The sequence below is a fragment of the Aspergillus glaucus genome (genome assembly GCF_001890805.1).
Source record: "Aspergillus glaucus CBS 516.65 unplaced genomic scaffold ASPGLscaffold_14, whole genome shotgun sequence".
Lineage (NCBI taxonomy): Eukaryota > Fungi > Ascomycota > Eurotiomycetes > Eurotiales > Aspergillaceae > Aspergillus > Aspergillus glaucus.
This window is the reverse complement of record NW_019170466.1, coordinates 821,497-837,944: the sequence shown is the minus strand read 5'-3', so window position 1 is coordinate 837,944 and position 16,448 is coordinate 821,497. Positions and strand designations below refer to the sequence as shown.

General features: G+C 47.3%; 6 protein-coding genes across 6 annotated transcripts; 4 read left to right on the top strand and 2 right to left on the bottom strand.

Moving 5' to 3' along the window:
• Window positions 1-793: 793 nt before the first annotated feature.
• ASPGLDRAFT_49059 (uncharacterized protein) lies at window positions 794-1,223 on the top strand (the record flags this gene model as incomplete). Its single annotated transcript, XM_022547023.1, has 1 exon — window positions 794-1,223. A coding segment is annotated over exon 1 (179 nt), but the record flags the coding sequence as incomplete, so codon positions are not given.
• Window positions 1,224-1,986: 763 nt separating this feature from the next.
• ASPGLDRAFT_129318 (uncharacterized protein) lies at window positions 1,987-3,236 on the bottom strand (the record flags this gene model as incomplete). The annotated part of the gene is made up of 7 exons (XM_022540883.1): window positions 1,987-2,228; window positions 2,280-2,389; window positions 2,443-2,546; window positions 2,597-2,648; window positions 2,701-2,871; window positions 2,923-2,990; window positions 3,117-3,236. The coding sequence occupies 7 exons, from the start codon at window positions 3,234-3,236 to the stop codon at window positions 1,987-1,989; spliced, it is 867 nt and encodes a 288-aa protein (XP_022399624.1).
• Window positions 3,237-4,275: 1,039 nt separating this feature from the next.
• Window positions 4,276-6,440, top strand: ASPGLDRAFT_129421 (uncharacterized protein; the record flags this gene model as incomplete). The annotated part of the gene is made up of 3 exons (XM_022540890.1): window positions 4,276-4,674; window positions 4,727-5,197; window positions 5,253-6,440. The coding sequence occupies 3 exons, from the start codon at window positions 4,276-4,278 to the stop codon at window positions 6,438-6,440; spliced, it is 2,058 nt and encodes a 685-aa protein (XP_022399623.1).
• Window positions 6,441-7,238: 798 nt separating this feature from the next.
• ASPGLDRAFT_129294 (uncharacterized protein) lies at window positions 7,239-8,764 on the top strand (the record flags this gene model as incomplete). The annotated part of the gene is made up of 3 exons (XM_022540878.1): window positions 7,239-7,400; window positions 7,453-7,804; window positions 7,992-8,764. The coding sequence occupies 3 exons, from the start codon at window positions 7,239-7,241 to the stop codon at window positions 8,762-8,764; spliced, it is 1,287 nt and encodes a 428-aa protein (XP_022399622.1).
• A 704-nt stretch (window positions 8,765-9,468) lies between these two features.
• ASPGLDRAFT_129777 (2,3-bisphosphoglycerate-dependent phosphoglycerate mutase) lies at window positions 9,469-10,164 on the bottom strand (the record flags this gene model as incomplete). Its single annotated transcript, XM_022540916.1, has 1 exon — window positions 9,469-10,164. The coding sequence occupies one exon, from the start codon at window positions 10,162-10,164 to the stop codon at window positions 9,469-9,471; it is 696 nt and encodes a 231-aa protein (XP_022399621.1).
• A 690-nt stretch (window positions 10,165-10,854) lies between these two features.
• On the top strand, window positions 10,855-14,172 carry ASPGLDRAFT_519794 (uncharacterized protein). Its single transcript, XM_022547649.1, has 4 exons — window positions 10,855-12,379; window positions 12,435-13,032; window positions 13,105-13,939; window positions 14,005-14,172. Exons 1-4 carry the CDS (start codon window positions 10,955-10,957, stop codon window positions 14,084-14,086), a joined length of 2,940 nt encoding a protein of 979 aa, XP_022399620.1. The 5' UTR covers window positions 10,855-10,954; the 3' UTR covers window positions 14,087-14,172.
• The last annotated feature ends 2,276 nt before the right edge of the window (window positions 14,173-16,448 follow it).

Below are 16,448 nucleotides of genomic sequence, written 5' to 3'. Positions count from 1 at the left end.
ACTGTTATCGTCGGCGTCGTAGTCAATTTTTGATTGATTGATATCGGAGCGCTTCAGTATGGATATAAAGCTTTTCCGACGAAAAACGTTTTCAGGGATAAACAGAGTGTACGATAGCGATTGATTCTTATAGGCAAATAGCGCAAACTGTTAGGCCAAACAAGAATAGCTCACTAAAGGAACCAACACATATATCGCTCTTCCCTTTATCGAGCAAGAGGGCTCATAACCTTTTGGTGTGTGGTGAATGGTTGATTGGTTTATGGCCTATCGGCTGAGCTAACTATATAAACTACCGGGCAGAAAGCGAGGGCGGTCAGACACGTGACCCGATGGGTACTAACAGCCCCGATTGAGGATTGGACGGAACGGCCCCGTACTCTCACATATATACTAAAACACCCACATCTAAGAGCTGAGATCATCCCCTTTGGACTGCCCAATAGAGACATTCTTGCTACTCAGATTATCACTCCTCAAAGAACAGCACTGCTGTGGTTGTCCCTCAGAAACTCGCGAACGTCATGCGGCAACGCTTGCTGACAATAACCACCTGGATTTCCTTAATGCATAATTCAATTTAGGATAAGATCGGTGAAATCCATATGTCAATCAAGCACAGCCCGCTCGTCTCTCTGGAGGACAAGAATTCTTGGCCAGCTGGGGAGCATGTCACAACAGAGTCTAATTCAATCATCTAGAGGTCAGAAATCGTCTTCGCGAACCTACAAAATACTCTCGACCCTTACGAATATTGCGCGATTCACTTCGAGCCGGATGCATTTCAAGAATACCGTGTCCCAGCTCGGACTGAACCGACATAATGCAATGATGGCATTCAAGGCTTCCATACCCCCAGCGGCCTGGTATGTTTATCACAATTATGGGTAGATCTTCTCCAGGTCAATATCTACCTGGCTCCAATCATATCTACTTGTGCTTTACCAGCACCCCCGCTGGCAAAACTGGTTGAGTACAACCTGGAACTCGCCTTCGCATTCGTGTTGATGTACTGCCGGGTGTTACTCGCAGGCTGGTGTGGTTTGCAGGCATGGAAGCACACTCTGGGGCATTTGGGGGCATTTGGCGACACGGGGTCCTACAGCTCCTCCGGAGAAGCTGCTGTTGCTATCTTTTTGATGTTTTGGATCTGGTGCGTTTTCACGCTGAAGTCCGCCGCTCCTAATTGAAGTCTTCAATGCACCTTAGTAGGTATTCTTGCAGCCTCAACGTTACCCGTTGTTGCCAGCGTTTCAACTATGAGAGAAGTTGTCGATGAGGCTGGCAACACATTTGGGGCTTTTATCATATGACAGGACAGGCAGTTGGCTTCGTGGATGCCCTTCTTGTCCTTCCAAGGATATGCGAGGCTGTCTTGAGGAGCTGGTGGTCGTTTTGCGGGCCTATAAAAGATGCCTGGCCGTCTACAACTGCGATGGAGGTTTTGCAAATCAAGAGAACGAAGTGAAGTCCTCTATCGGTCATCTTCAAGATGCTTTACAAGATATCATTAACCACGCCGTCAGAACGCGCGAAGGCGTAGGATATGCTGTTTGTGGGGTATCTTGGGGAAGTCATGATCATACAGTCTCGGTGGCAGAGATGCTTTAGATGGCAATCCACCATCCTTACGACTCCCCTGAATAAGCTTTCCAAGGTGAGGAAGATTGGCACTTTCTTGAGGATCCAACGTATAAACATTCTTTAATTCTTATCGATGCAATCATCGAAGGTGTACAGTATGGCAAAATTCGCATCGAATTGACTGCGGGCCTTTTTCCTCACTTGGGAACGCAATTCAGGACGGCTAACGAAGAGAGCCAACCAAGTATCACCAGAAGCTCCTGGTAATACAAATTTCCTCGCTGTATACCAACACAACATATGTCACCGTGAGGGAGAGAAAGATTTTAAGAGACGTTATTTTGGACGAGGCATCATGAGTGCTAAGTGACAAGATGGAACGAGACCTGAAGCGGCGTTCGATCAAAAGCAACATGACACAGCACAGGCTATCATCGCCGCGACTGCGGCAGTGCTGAGTATGTAGCCATGGGTTTGGAGGTACCGAGGGGCTTGACTAGTTGGGAACACTATTTGCTGCACCGGTGTTTCAATAGTACTTAAGATAGAATAGTAAGTATCACGATATTCATTTGCCATGCGGGCTATGGCAATATCCTGTTCGCGCTCTGTCATCCACCAGGGCTTGGGCGACTTCGGCTCGTCTTCGTCGGTCAATGAAATAATTTCCTTTGGCTCTTCATGGATATACTCACCAGGACAGCAAAGGAAACCAAACAACGCGATCGGGATTCCAAGAATAAAACTAAGAATAAATAGCCAGCGCCAAGATTCAAGGCCAAGTCTACCATTCATGTTCCGGTGTCTGCCAAACAGTCAACACATCGTTCTGCATTATTAAGAAACGGTAGCCCGTACAGTGCTGTTTGGATATATCCGGAAAACATACTGGCTCCGATCGAGGAGAAAGCCAACAGAGTCAAACGGCGGCTGATCTCTGATTTGCGATACCAGCTTCCGATCTAGGGATGCTTAGCCCATAGGAACTGCATAGCCCAAGATTTTTATTCACCATGTAAAATGCACCCGGCATTGCACCCGATTCGAAGATTCCAGCAAAGAATCTGAAAGAATTCGATCAATCATTTGGCCAAAGGGGAAGCGGAAAGAAGTTACCGTAATATGTATATTGTTTTAGAATCTCCGGTTTTGTATATAAACAGAACGATGAAAGACCATGCAATTGTGCATGAAGGCAACCAATATCGAGGCCTTATCACCGTCAGGGCCCCAGTAAAGAAAGGGCCGCCCAGAATGATCCCAATATTGAAATATGTGGTGAACCAGCTTAGTTCGTTGTCAACTGATGAATGTCAGTATATATCATTAGTATGTAACAGCACAGTTTGTAGTCCGAGATCCTCTTTCATGCCGGAGACATAGGCGTTGTTCACGTTTTTTTGGTCCTGTTATTGTACGTGAGCGCAGTACAAACCAAAGCAAATCAGAAATGCTTGCCAGATATTTGATCCAGAATGTCTAAATGCCGAGGAAGTCAGTAGTGAGAAATCACTACTCTGTCAAAAACTTACTAAAAATCCGTAAATGAGAATGAAAATGTCCAACTTGAATATTAGACGTTTCTCCTCCTTAGATACGCCGAGCTCATGCCAATTGAACCAACGATTATTTTTGATACTTGCCCTCTGCATGCCCCAAAATTCTGCACCTAACCAGCACGAAGGCATTTCAATTCCTTTGGTATCGAAAGAGCAACCAGGAAGGACAATTACGCAGGGGGAAAAGTAAAATCACTTGGAATATATGTAGTGACAAGAACCTTATGGAAGACGCAAAGCCGATGTTTCCGAGACCTCATATTTAGGTTTTATTTCAGCGCACTGGCTTTTATTTAAAACAGTCTCAATTTCAAACGCATGGCATTTGAGATGGCACTGGAATATGGTTTCATATCTTTACTGAGGATAACTTCCTGGACTGCTTCTTATGGACCATTGTATGAGGCTCGTTGTTGCTTCCCATTGGACTTACTTTCTCTTCGCCCCCAAAAGGTGGTAAGGCCTTTTCTGGAGTTTCCCTTATTCGATTACGGTATTTTCCTATTATTTCTTTGCTCTATGGGACGTGATAGTGTGCCATTGACCGGATCCAAATGGCACAAACCAAGAATGACAGTACATTTGACTGTAGCCCAAGCCTCTAATTAAACACGCGGTTCGGATACTTGATCACTTGCACTCCAAAAAGTGGAAAAGAGGGTCTTTTAGAAACCCCATAAATTCTACGAAACCCCCCCTCCCCCCCCCCCGGCCCTTCTCAGTCAAATCAAAAGGGGGATGGTTAGTTTCTGCTATAGAACTAGGGCGGCAAACCACGTCCACGCTTGTAGTATCGGTTGATGGGACATCTTGCGGCTTCCTGTTTCTGCACTTGACCAATCTCAGAGAAGGCGGAACCCAGTCTTCTGATAGCAAATCACTGGCAAATTATTTGGAGTTCCAAATCGGACTTGTTAGCCCACAGAGGTTTCTACCATAGATTTTCTCATGGCCATTGTTAATGACGTATGTATGTTCCAGTAATTATGTTATTTTTCGGTGTTTCCGGCACCGAGTCTCCGAGTTCCCGAGTTTCCGATTTGAGACCGTCGCTCCCTCGTTTTCCATTTCCTTGTGAGAAAATAGTCGTCAACTCAGCATGGAGGGGACTCGAAGGTCTCTCGCCGATGACATGTCAGGCCGGCCGCTATACACTCGGACTCGCAAACCTGGTCGAAGGTCTTGCCTTGATTGTCATAGCCGTAAGGTCCGCTGCGACCGAGAAATACCGTGCAGGAACTGCTCCAGACACGGCTTTTCCTGTATATATCCGACTAGAGACAACGACAAGCGACAGGAGCTCACACTCCAGCGCGTCTCTGACCGCTTGGAACGATTGGAGACACTTGTGTCTCGTTTTCCAGAGGATCGAACAGCGGAAGCAGTGCGCAATGACCCTGAAGCCCAAGTTGAGTCAGGTGGAAATCTGGCTTCAAACCCTCATCGATCACGTTCATGGGAGGTACTATTGGGTGATGGGCAGAGTGCCCAGTATGTGAACAATTCGAATATCAAAGACCTTCTCGAAAATGTGAGTCATCAATTGTTCTCTATGAATAGCTGCTGATGAGTACTGTTCCCAGGGGGGTCGAACAAATTTACCCCGATACCCCGAGTCTATAATGAATCCTTTGTACCTGCAACAAACTGCAGGTGTTCATTGCTCTATCCCATTTTCCAGTCTCCCTTCAGACACCGCTGCCGGCCTCTTACGATTCTATCCTGACCCACATCTAGCACTCCAGCTATGGTCAGTATATGTCAGGGCAGTTGATCCGGTAGTAAAAATTTTGCACATACCGACCACTCAATCTGCCGTTATAGCGACGATTCTAGCTCCAAGTTCATCAGGAGCACCAATGGTTGCGTTGACATTTGCGATATATTTTGCTGCGGTCACCGCTTTGGGCCACTTCGAGGAGCCCATAGAACTGCCTTCAGAGAGGCCAGCACTTTTAAGTGGTTACAAAACTGCTTTGGATCAACTCCTTGTGGTGACGGACCTCATGCGTCGGCCCGATATCACGTCACTACAGGCTCTCGCAATCTATGTGGTATGTACTTCTTGCAGTCTGCTTACAGAAATTCAATCTCACCATGCGCATATAGACCTGTTTACGAGTCCACGAAGCTAGTCGTAGCGTTTGGGTTCTTAACGGGCTGGCGATCCGGTTAGCTCAGTCTATGGGCCTACACCGAGATGGCTTTCTTCTACATCTGGGGCCATTTGATACAGAATTGCGTCTTCGTCTCTGGTGGCATCTCTGCGTGCTTGATTCTCGTGCCCCAGAGGACCATGGCTTCGAGCTCACCGTCGATGTCCTCAATCGGGGCCTAAGACTACCCTTGAACATTGATGACGACCAGATATATCCGAATATGGTACAACTTCCAAAGGAATCCCAGCGTTGGACAGAAATGTCTTTCTTCTTAGTCCAAATTGAATCATGTAGGTTATTGCATCCCGTTCTTGGGACTTGGGAGCAATGTTCCACGGCCCCTCTCCGAGAACTTGCAACTAAAAGACGGTTGATACGCGGACGAACTCAACACGTTTTAAATAAATTTGACATTGCCGTCGAGTCTTCGCCTCCTCTAGCTCGCATCGCAATGCAACATTTCTCAACTGCACGCATGAAAATGGAGTTTATCCTTCAACTGCGAGAAGAAATCGAAGAGCAAGCACACCAACAAGCGGATACGCCCAAGTCGTCTTTCAAGTTGGCATGTGATGGGCTGGACAGCAGTTATCAGTTACTGAAAGGATCTGTCTCTGCACAATACAAATGGATTTTCAAGACGTACACCCCGTGGTATGCCCTCGCTTATGTGCTACGCTGCCTTTCAAACAAACCCTGGGGTCCGGGGGCTGAACAGGCCTGGGCTTTAGTTGATGAAGTGTTCCCCGACGATTTCGGACTTGATTATCCCGCTCAGGGTAGATTAAGTGGACCGGGAAGGGATAGTATTTGGGGATGTCTTTCCTTGCTCCGACGCCAAGCCATGTCATTGCGAGATGGTCGATCGTCAAACGACGATTCTGCTCGACTCTCGCACGAGTCTAACGACCCCCATATCTCACATCCAACCGAGTTCATTACGGGCACGGAGAATCCACCAATACAAAGAGCATCATACCGAGAATTTTCAGACTCTGAGACGGCCGAGTATGGACCGTTCGCTGACTCAGGCCAAAACATACATTTTCCTTTGGGGTTCCCAATACCAGAAATGTCGTTCCTGCCGGAGTGGAATGCTGTTATTAACGGTTCTCTGAACATCTGTCATGACTCCTAATTTGTGCCGGGAATATGTCAGTTTATAGTTCTCCAAAAAATTAAGCACGGTATAAGAAAAGCGGCTTACCCGGAAGTGTTAGAGTCCAGATAATAGTACTCGTGGGCTTGCCGCTATAAATATCAAATCAGGTTCGGTGGAGTATATTCTCCTGTATTCAGTTGATGCCTATATTAAAGACCTGGCAGGCTTCCTCCTGTTGTCCGGCATCATATACTGTAATGCAACGGCAGAATGTCATTGATAAAGTGTAAATTAGATAAGCTGTGGAGGCCCACAACGCGGAAGGGAGCCAAAGAACTGATAAGGCTGATAGCTGGGGGCACCAAACCGCAACCCGCCTGGGTGACTTAGTGAAGGGAATAGTTATATTATTTGCATCAAGTGACAAACTGGGCACCTTGCTTGCTTGCAACATCAATCCCAGAGCTCGTACCAGAAGACGCATGCACTAGGCCCATTGGTACCTCTCAGCCAGACGAAGAATTTCCTCCAGGAACGTCGAAGGAGGGCATCGCGAAGCGGAATCCAAAGCCCTGATCAAACGTTTTTGCAATGTTTGCGGAACAAGAACGATGTGGCTAGCGACGATTGGCATATATAATTGATTTCGGAGCCACTCGGTGGTTGACATCGCTCAGTAATGGATTTCGTTAGTAGGATGCGTGCAATTCGGACCCTCGGCGCCGAAAGGCCGACCAAACCATATAAGATTATATAAAGACTGTAAGGGCCCCAACCTTTCTCTGAGTCATTTGAAAGACCAGTCTGATAACGCCCTCTTACAATCCATTGAAGATGCCCGAATCAATCCCGCGTGCACAACTGCAGGATAACGAAGACCCCTGCGAACCAGATCCAACACCAAATGGTGCCGATATTTCGAAAGAAGGGGGGTATGACTGGGTATGCGTAGCAGGTACCTTCCTGTTGAATGCTCATACATGGGGCATTAATAGTGTAAGAACAACCCCACTACTCATCTGTCCGCACGAGAGCTGATTGGTAAAAGGCTTATGGCGTGTTCCTCTCTTTCTATCTCTCCAGCAACATATTCCCTGGTACTACAGCTCTTGAGTATGCATTCATTGGTGGTTTAAGTATTTCCTGCGCCATGCTGGTATCTCCTATTGCAACATATATCAGCCAGAAAGTCTCTACCCGCCTTGTCTTAAATATCGGCACAACACTGGAAACACTGTCTCTGATCACAACATCATTTGTCTCAAAAAATTGGCAGTTATTCCTCTCCCAAGGAGCATGCTTTGGGTTTGGTATGGGTTTCTGCTTCATTGGATCTGTTGGGATTGTGTCTCAATGGTTTGACAGAAGGCGAAGCTTGGTCAATGGTATTGTGGCCTCAGGTGTGACGGCCTGGTCACGTGGGTTGACTATCACGTGTAGCGATGTTGTTTGCTTTGTTGTTGATAGCAGCATTTCCTCCTTTCCCCCTTTTCTTCTTTCCTCATGTTGATAATTCTCGTCGATAGCTACCTAGGTAGAACACATGAGTTGATGTTCCGTTACTCTAGCTGAGCTCCGTGACATCAGGCTCTGGTGTTGGAGGGCTTGTTTATTCGCTTGCAACGGGGAAAATGATTCTTAGCTTGGGCTTTCCATGGGCAGTGCGTGTTACCGGAATTCTGTGCTTCTCAGTGAATATCATCTCAGGAAACCTCCTCCGACAACGTTCTAAGCCCAGTAAAAAAGGCGCTGTTTTTCATCTATCACTTCTTATGCGACTGGAATACATTTTGTTTCTGGAATGGGGATTTCTAAGTGCAATGGGCTATTTTGCCTTGTTCAGTATGTCAAGTTATACTGTTGCCATTGGACACACGCAGAGCCAGGGAAGTCTTGCAAGCGCGCTGCTGAACCTGGGACAAGCAATTGGTCGTGCATTAATAGGTCTGCTCAGTGATCACTTTGGCCGTGTTGCAGTGCCCTTTGTTGCCACCTTCCTCACAGGCCTATTTTCACTGGTGATTTGGATTTTTGCAAAATCTCTGGGAGTGATTCATTTCTTCTCTATGATAACAGGTCTCTTTGCAGGAACATTATGGGCTGCGGCAGCTCCTATGGGCACTGAGGTTGTTGGCCTACCAGATCTCCCAAGTGCGTTGGGGATTCTATGGCTTGTGCTTACTCCTCCAACAGCAGTGGCCGAAGCCATTGCTGTCCAGCTTCGGGGTAGTCAAGCAGACAATCGACCTTATCTTCGGGTACAGATCTTCATAGGAATTATTTATATCGGTGCGGCTTTGTGTTTGGTCCCGATGCGGATACTCTTGAACCGGAAAAGGACAGGTTCGAAAACAGGATGAGGCAATTGCAATGTTCATGAGATAGTCGAGTATATATACAATATATCAGCAAAGACACAGGCAGTATATGCCAAAATAGATCCTGCAACCGATTGAGTCCTTTTCTTTTTTCTGTTTTATTTTTTCTTTTTTTGAGGGGATGTGGATGCCGAGAAGTCGAGAGGATCGATGGTGCGGCTCGAACTCAAGCGTAGCGTTCGGGTGACGGGGAATGGTGGATCACGAAAAAAAGAATTATGCTCCAGCGAATCAATTCTATACTGATGTGGACCCGTCCGTTGAAGCATATCTCGCCAAATAGTTGATGATAATAAAGTGTTAGTGTGGAAGCATTCGTAGGGCTATCGATCTTGGGGCATCAAGACGGTGATTGATTCCAGGCTCGAACATGTCCAAATGCGAAACACATTCTTCTTTGACTCGCTCTGGGAACACATTGATGAAGCAATTAGCGGGCCAAATTCACTGAACCCCAGGCAGTTTCGATCTGCCAGTCGAATGTCCCGCCCTGGGACCAGGCTTTTCCGCTTCCGAGGAGGCATGGAAGGACCGTCCCCGACGTTAAATAGATAGATACGTACATATTTATACAGGATAATGTCTGACACGTCTTTGGCTTTCTCTTTCTGCTTAGGTGCGCTCCGGGAGAAATCTCAAGTCTTGAAAGTAGGAGGAAATATTATCACATGTCACTAGCCATTAGATCAATTCAGTAGCTTTCCTCCCCGAATAGTAGACTTGAATTCGTGGCCGAGCTCGTAAAAAATCGGAATTCCAGTTGGTATCTCCTTCTCCAACATCTCCTTGTCACTGAGGTTATCCAATAATTTAATGAGTGCGCGTAGTGAATTTCCATGGGCAACGATGAGTACCGTCTGACCACTTTTCAAATCCGGTACAATGTCAGATAGCCAATAGGGCCCCATTCGTTCCATCACATCGCGAAGGCATTCTGTTTCGGGAATGACATATGATCCGTTCACATAGTAGCGTGGCTCAAGCGGTCGTGTGTCAAAATCGTCTTGAATGGCTGGAGGTGACACGTCGTACGATCGCCGCCAGAGTCTGACCTGCTCAGCACCGAACGTATCTGCTGCGTTGTCTTTGTTTTCGCCCTGTAGTCTCCCGTAATGCCGCTCATTGAGACACCAGCTACGTTTGACGGGAATCCAGTGCCGATCAGCAACATCAAGAGCAATGCTCGCAGTATTGATGGCGCGGCGCAAAAACGAGGTGTGGAGGACCTCTGGCAAAATCCCCGACTCAGCTAAGCATAAACCGGCATTCCGGGCTTCTTGAAGCCCTTTGTTCGACAATGGAACGTCGACCCATCCAGTAAACAGATTGGATGCATTCCAGGTACTCTGGCCGTGCCGAAGAAGAATGAGTTTGAATGTCATGCTTTCAAAATATGATATTTCATGCTTCGAAGTCCGTTTGGTTGAAGAAGTTCCGCAGAAATTCGAGCTAGAGCATTGGAAATGGTCTCTTCTCATTATATATCCAATTGAGACTTTCCAAACGAATGATCTGGATGTCACCGGAGGATTGTCAGTCGAACGCCACTTGACAAGGATGGTAAGCACCTCATTCGTGTCGCCGACTAAAACTAGCCTCGGCCTGGTCTCCGAAATCCGAGAACGCGGCTTTTTTCGAATACTCGGATATTGAGGAATTCGGCCCCGAGTGTCACGGTAGTGCTGCCCGGCTATCCATTTGTCCCAATGCAATCGATAATCCCAATAATTGACTTGGGGGGTTTTTGCAGGCAAAGCCTTTTCCGGTCACACTGCACTTCGTCATGCTGCGCTGTTGCGCTGTTGCGCTCTTGAGCTGGTTTGGATCAGGCGTAATGACCTTGAATCTGGCTTCTCGGCTGCCACCTAAGTCTTGTGCCTGGAGTTTCTTTGGCTTTGGCTTCCGAAACGCTCGCAAAACGAATTCTTTTTGGATCTCGGCCCCGAAGGTCCGGTGTCTGCCGTGCTTGTAAGGATGGTATGGTTGCGGTAGCCTTTTCTCCAGCGGCCGAGAGATACTTCGGTGTTTTGGGTCCAGGGCCGAGCGTCGCATGAAACCTTACTGACTAGTGAACCCCTATGGACCTACGGCTGTTCTTCAGCATCAGAGCCTGTGCAAGACGACTCAAAACTCAAGACTGCTTTTGTATTCCGACAAATACTGTGCGGGACCATGGCAAGAAACATGTCAACACCAGCTTCCACCAGCACGTCTGCGGATACTACGAGGCTCGTGCAGTTCAAGTCGGTCTTGGTACAGCTGACTTTGGACTGGGACACTCTGGAAATGGCCATCAAGGCAGCAATCGCGCCTGCCGCGCTCGTGTGTATGATTGAAGTGGACGCATATATCAATTATTTCACCACAAATGCTTACTTGGCTGCGATCATGGCGGCGTCTGCGCTGCCGTCTCTACCGCAGGCAAAGCTTATCGAGTACAACCTCCAACTCGCATTTGCCACGGTCGTGACATACTGCTGGGCATTGCTTGCCGGCTGGTCTTCACTGCAGGCCAGGAAACACACTACATATAGCAGTGGGGAGCTGGCAGCCTACAACTCCTCAGCTGAAGCCGTGGTCGCCATTTTCCTGATATTTATCATCTGGTGTGTGTTTACCCTAAAGTCTGCCTATCCTTCTTGGAACCTCCAATGCACCTTGGCTGGCATCTATGCTGTTGCGGCAATGCCTGCTGTTGCTCAAGTTACTACTATAACGCAAGTCATTGCTAGTACCACCAAAGTCTTGGAGGCTTTTCTGGCAGGGCAGGCCGCCGGCTTCATCACTGGCCTTGTCATATTCCCGACGAGTTGCAGAGGGGTATTCAAAAGGGACGTAAAGGCCGTTCTTGATGCGTTGGCCGCTATTATGCGGGCTCAAGGAAAATGCATGGACGATTTTAGGTCAAACGAGATATCTGCAGAAGGCGAAGCAGAAAGGAGCTCATCTGTCCGTCAACTTGAAGAGGCTCAGCAACGGTTCATAAATTCCATTGTTAAGGCTCGTAAAGACGTCAAGTACGCAGAGCGTGAGGTATCTTGGGATCGTCTTGTTGGCTCAGACCTGGAGTATATTGCCTCGTTGTTGGTCGACCTAATTCCACCTGCGTCCGGTTTAAGCTCCACAGCACACATGCTGCAGCTGGCTGCAGAAGGCTGCCATTCGCACAATGGTGCCAATGCGACAAATGGCCGTGATGCGGGAAATGACACCTCGGATGACGAGAAAGACTGGCATGACCTTGAAGTAGCAATGCATCAGCATTCACTCAGGATATCCGAGGCAATCATGGACGGGGCAGAGCACGGCAAACTCAGATTGGATCGGACCCTGGGCTGTTCTTTGCTTGGCAGGGTTCGTGCGAAAGAGACTGACGAAGAGCGCCGGGGGAGCTCCATGATTCCGGGAACAGCCAGCTTTCTCAGCTCTTACCGTGACGTCTTCTCCAGCTCTAGTGTTCCGGATCAGCAGGACCACGGCGCTAGAGAAGAGCAGCTGCTCTACAATTACATACGGAACAGACCACAAGTTGAATATTGGGATCACGCCGCGCCTGAGGCGTATTCCAATACCCTGCGCTATTTCCTGTTACTCCATGTATGCATCCAAGATTTACACTGCTATCAATCTAGTCAGCAACTAATTATTACAGTTTCAAACCCTGCTTTCGTCTCTTGGAAACGAACTACTCCAACTCCTGGTTTTCCTCGAGGAATGCAATACGAAACCCAAGCGCCTACGCCTTCCTCGTGCAAGTAGCCTTGTTCGCTTCATCCTCTGGCCCAAAACAATGGTCCGCCCACAATTGTGCCGGCAAGAGAGTGCCGACGCTGAAGCGGATGTTAAACTTGGCCCTGCATTCTATAATCAAAGGGACCCTGACCATCTCCCACCTGTCAACCTGGTTCAGTCTGTTGGAGACAGGATTCGCAAAATCAGCTCCGCCCTGCGCACCGATCATGCTGCCTATGGTCTTCGAGGCGTCTGTGCCATAATGACCATCGCTATCATCTCCTTCCTCCATGACTCGCAGACCTTCTACTTCGAACACCAATTTCTCTGGGCCATGTTTGCCATTTTACTCTCCATGGGCCGCACTGCTGGATCGTCGACCTTTCTTTTATTGTGCCGCATACTGGGGACAATCCTTTCCATGATAGCCTGCTACCTCATCTGGTACATTCCCGATCAAAAAACCCCGGGGATTCTGGTTTTCCTCTGGCTTTGGTTCACCGTCATTGGCTACTTCTGTAAGTACTGCAAAGCCCTTCCCGTATCATTGCCTTGAGAGTAAGAACTAAGTCATACTTTCTTTCTGCTAGTTGTTCGGTTCCCAGGTTTTTCCAGTATATGGTTCGTAGCCCTCATAGCCGCAATCGTTATGATAGCCAGTGAGCTTCAAGATCGCCAACTGGGGCAAGAAACCGTCTCAAAAGCCGGACTTGTGGTCTACGCGCCATATATAATCTTCCCCTACCGACTTGCTGTCGTAACTATTGGTGTCCTTATTGGGTACTTCTGGACAATTATCCCATATCCACTGTCCGAACACTATGAGCTCCGCCAGGACGTTGCAAAGTCCATGTACATGCTCGCCAACTTCTACACGTGCATCCGCCAAATAATCTTTGCCCGTATTCACGGCACTGCCGGCAATCCCAGTGATAAGGCCAGCCCTGGCTTCCACCTGCAAGGGGCTCGCCGCTGTGTCTTCCACCAATACCAGACACTGGTGAGCAGCGGCAAGAAGTACTTCCAGTTCCTAGATTGGGAATTTGCTCTCGGCGGAAGCTTCCCCAAGCGAGTTTACGGCGAGATTCTTCTCATAATAGAGCGTTTGGGCGGCTACATGACTTTAACAGGGTATGCGTCTCGCTCACTTAACCGCTCTCCTGGCCCGTCTCCCTGGTGGACTGCCGACCAGACCGGAACAGTCGAGAGCTGTGTCGCTCTGGATGGCATCGCTACCAGGCTGATCATCCTACATTCTGCATTGGTTGGCAGCCACGCCTTGCCACCGCAGCTTAGGAAGTTTGAAATCCCGGACCTGAGGGACTTCCTGCGCAAGGAGATACCCTCTGACGAAGGATTTGCCGCGGCAGCCCTTATTCGCAGCGTCAACTGGTATATGACTCGGGATCTAAATCGGCTCACGCAGTAAGTAACCGGCCTGGCTTTAATATGTCTCAGACCATATACTGATAATGAGGTCCTCCGTGCAGGCTGGTGGAGGAGCTCGTAGGGGAGCTTGACTTTTCCGTTACTGTTGACCCGGAGACATTAACATCTTCAAATGCCGGTTGATATGGCGGACTTGCTTACTATGACATTAGGCTTCTTCATTCTAGATCAGCGCAAAAATTCAACTTTGAAGAAGCCGTCTGGCCATGGTGACCACGCTCGACACTACACCGTGCAAGTCTCTCCGATGCTGTGTTACACCAAAAATTGCACTATAGGTTCAAAGGACGTTAGATGAAAATAGAGTTTCACTCTGGACACGAAGTCTCATTCCCGCAACGGACTATAATTTCTTTGTCTTATTTTACATGCATGGCTAGGAGTGATGATGCATTTTTGCTTTATATGAAACAGTTCTTGAGCATTTTATTTATACTCTATTCATACCATGAAAACCAGTACGCACACAAACATCCATATATTCTCCTTGACTCAATATCTCCTCAAACTTCCCTAGTAGTATAGTCCCTTGTAATTGAATTTCGACTAGTTATCATATTTACAAAGTATCAATCACAAATCCATCTGGCATCTTTGGCCGCTTCCGAACCCTCCCCAAGCGTCCCTGCGTGCTACTCTCTTTAGTTGGCATTTCTGGGAGTGGAAGCCCATTATCTTCATCATCTATATCCTGTGTATGCTCACTTCGGGGCCGCTTTCGTTGTGCTTGCTTGCTTTGATTTGTAGCTTGCAAGGAAGTAAGTTCATCCTCTAACACTTTGTCTGGGCCACTCTTCTCTTCATCCTCGTCCTCTTGATTACCCTCCTCATCATCACTAATAGGCTCGAGGTTTTCAAGTGAAGGAACAGGCTTCCGTGCTTGTTCAAGGATAACAGCCTCACCAGGAGAGAGATACTCCTTGACTAAGTCCAGTAAGCTTTGTTCAAGCTCGAATTTGGATGAGAATAGGTGGAGCATAAGGTCTCTGGTTGTTTCAGGCTTTAGATTACCACGACGATAGTGACAGACATCCCGAGCACAGTTAAAGAGCCGCTTAACACCAGCACCACTAGCTGAGATTGAAAGGATATCCCGCGCTAATCGTGCAAGTACTGGAAATTCATGCTCATGATCTTTCCAGTAAACCCGAGGGTTACCTTTTTTAGGGCCTATTATAGTGGTTAACTTATGAGACCTAGAAGTATGCAGGAAATACTAACCCTTTGCTAGATAACACGAGATTTCATCCTGATTTTGTTCGGCTTCGCTTTGAAGGTTCTGTGAGTCACATAGCATTGCAAGCTCCTCTTCATCACCTGTAGGTGTCTTAGACGCTTCAGGCCCTTGATCAATCTGTAGCCTTGTTTCCTGGATAGCTTGCTGTTTATACCGTGAGTACTCCTTTTGCAGAACTCCCAGGTACTGCCTCATAAAGTCAGCATCTTCAGCCCTCCAGTCTTTATTGTTAAAGTATCGGAGCTTCTTTGATGGGTAAAGAATCGTTGCTATTGCATAGATTATACCATACGGTTCGTTGTCAGTTGCAGTATAGTACTTTCCTAGCTTTTCCTTCGCAGCTGTGAGTGCCTGAAGCATTCTTTTTTTCCAGGGAACAGCCTTTCGTTTTAGTTTCTCTTCAGCGTCGTCGAGGTGGTTAAAGAGACGGTTATAGATGCTGAAAACATGATGAACTGTAACATCTCTAGTCTTCGATAACATATTGGTGAAGTCAAAGAAAGGCTTTGTTATCAAGAGAAGGTACTCAATCTGGCGCCACTCTTCCTGGTCGAGTTTGAAATGGAGGTATTGATGAGTTGTGCAATATTAATCAAAGACTGGTTGAAGTTTTTTTGCGCGATAAAGCATTAAAAAGGTTGAATTTCAGCGGGTACAAACATCCTGGATTGGAATAAGACGAGGCTCCTGGGTTTGGAGAGCCAGGAATGCTTCCCGGCGTTGTGGACTTGCATTAATAAAGACAGCAAGCTCTCGAATCTTGAAGACCTAATATTAGTATTAATTTCCAGGTGTCTAAAGAGTAACATACCTTTTTTAATGTGTCCACAATCTGCCTTGTGGGGCGCTTAGATAGGAGTGACTGGGTTCGCTCATTAGACCACTCAGACTCTGCCTCTTTATTGACCGGGGTTGCTTTCAAATTCCCTAGTATATTATTCAGACTAAGCTGAATCACATGGGAAATACATGGGATCCGGAAAATTGATATATCAGTAAGACTCTGTAATTGAATAACCTCCTGGATGCTTCTCATTAAGGTGTCATTACTTGTTGCATTATCAGTGGTAATAGATAACACCCGGTTGGCGATACCATGGTTTTGGAGGATCTGGATAACAGTCTTGCTTAAATTTTGACCCTTATGCGAACCATGAAGATGTTCAAATCCAAGAAGAACTTCACAGTAATTCCAGTCATGGTCAAGGAAATAACCTGTGGTAGCCATGAATGCCTGTTGAAAAGGTG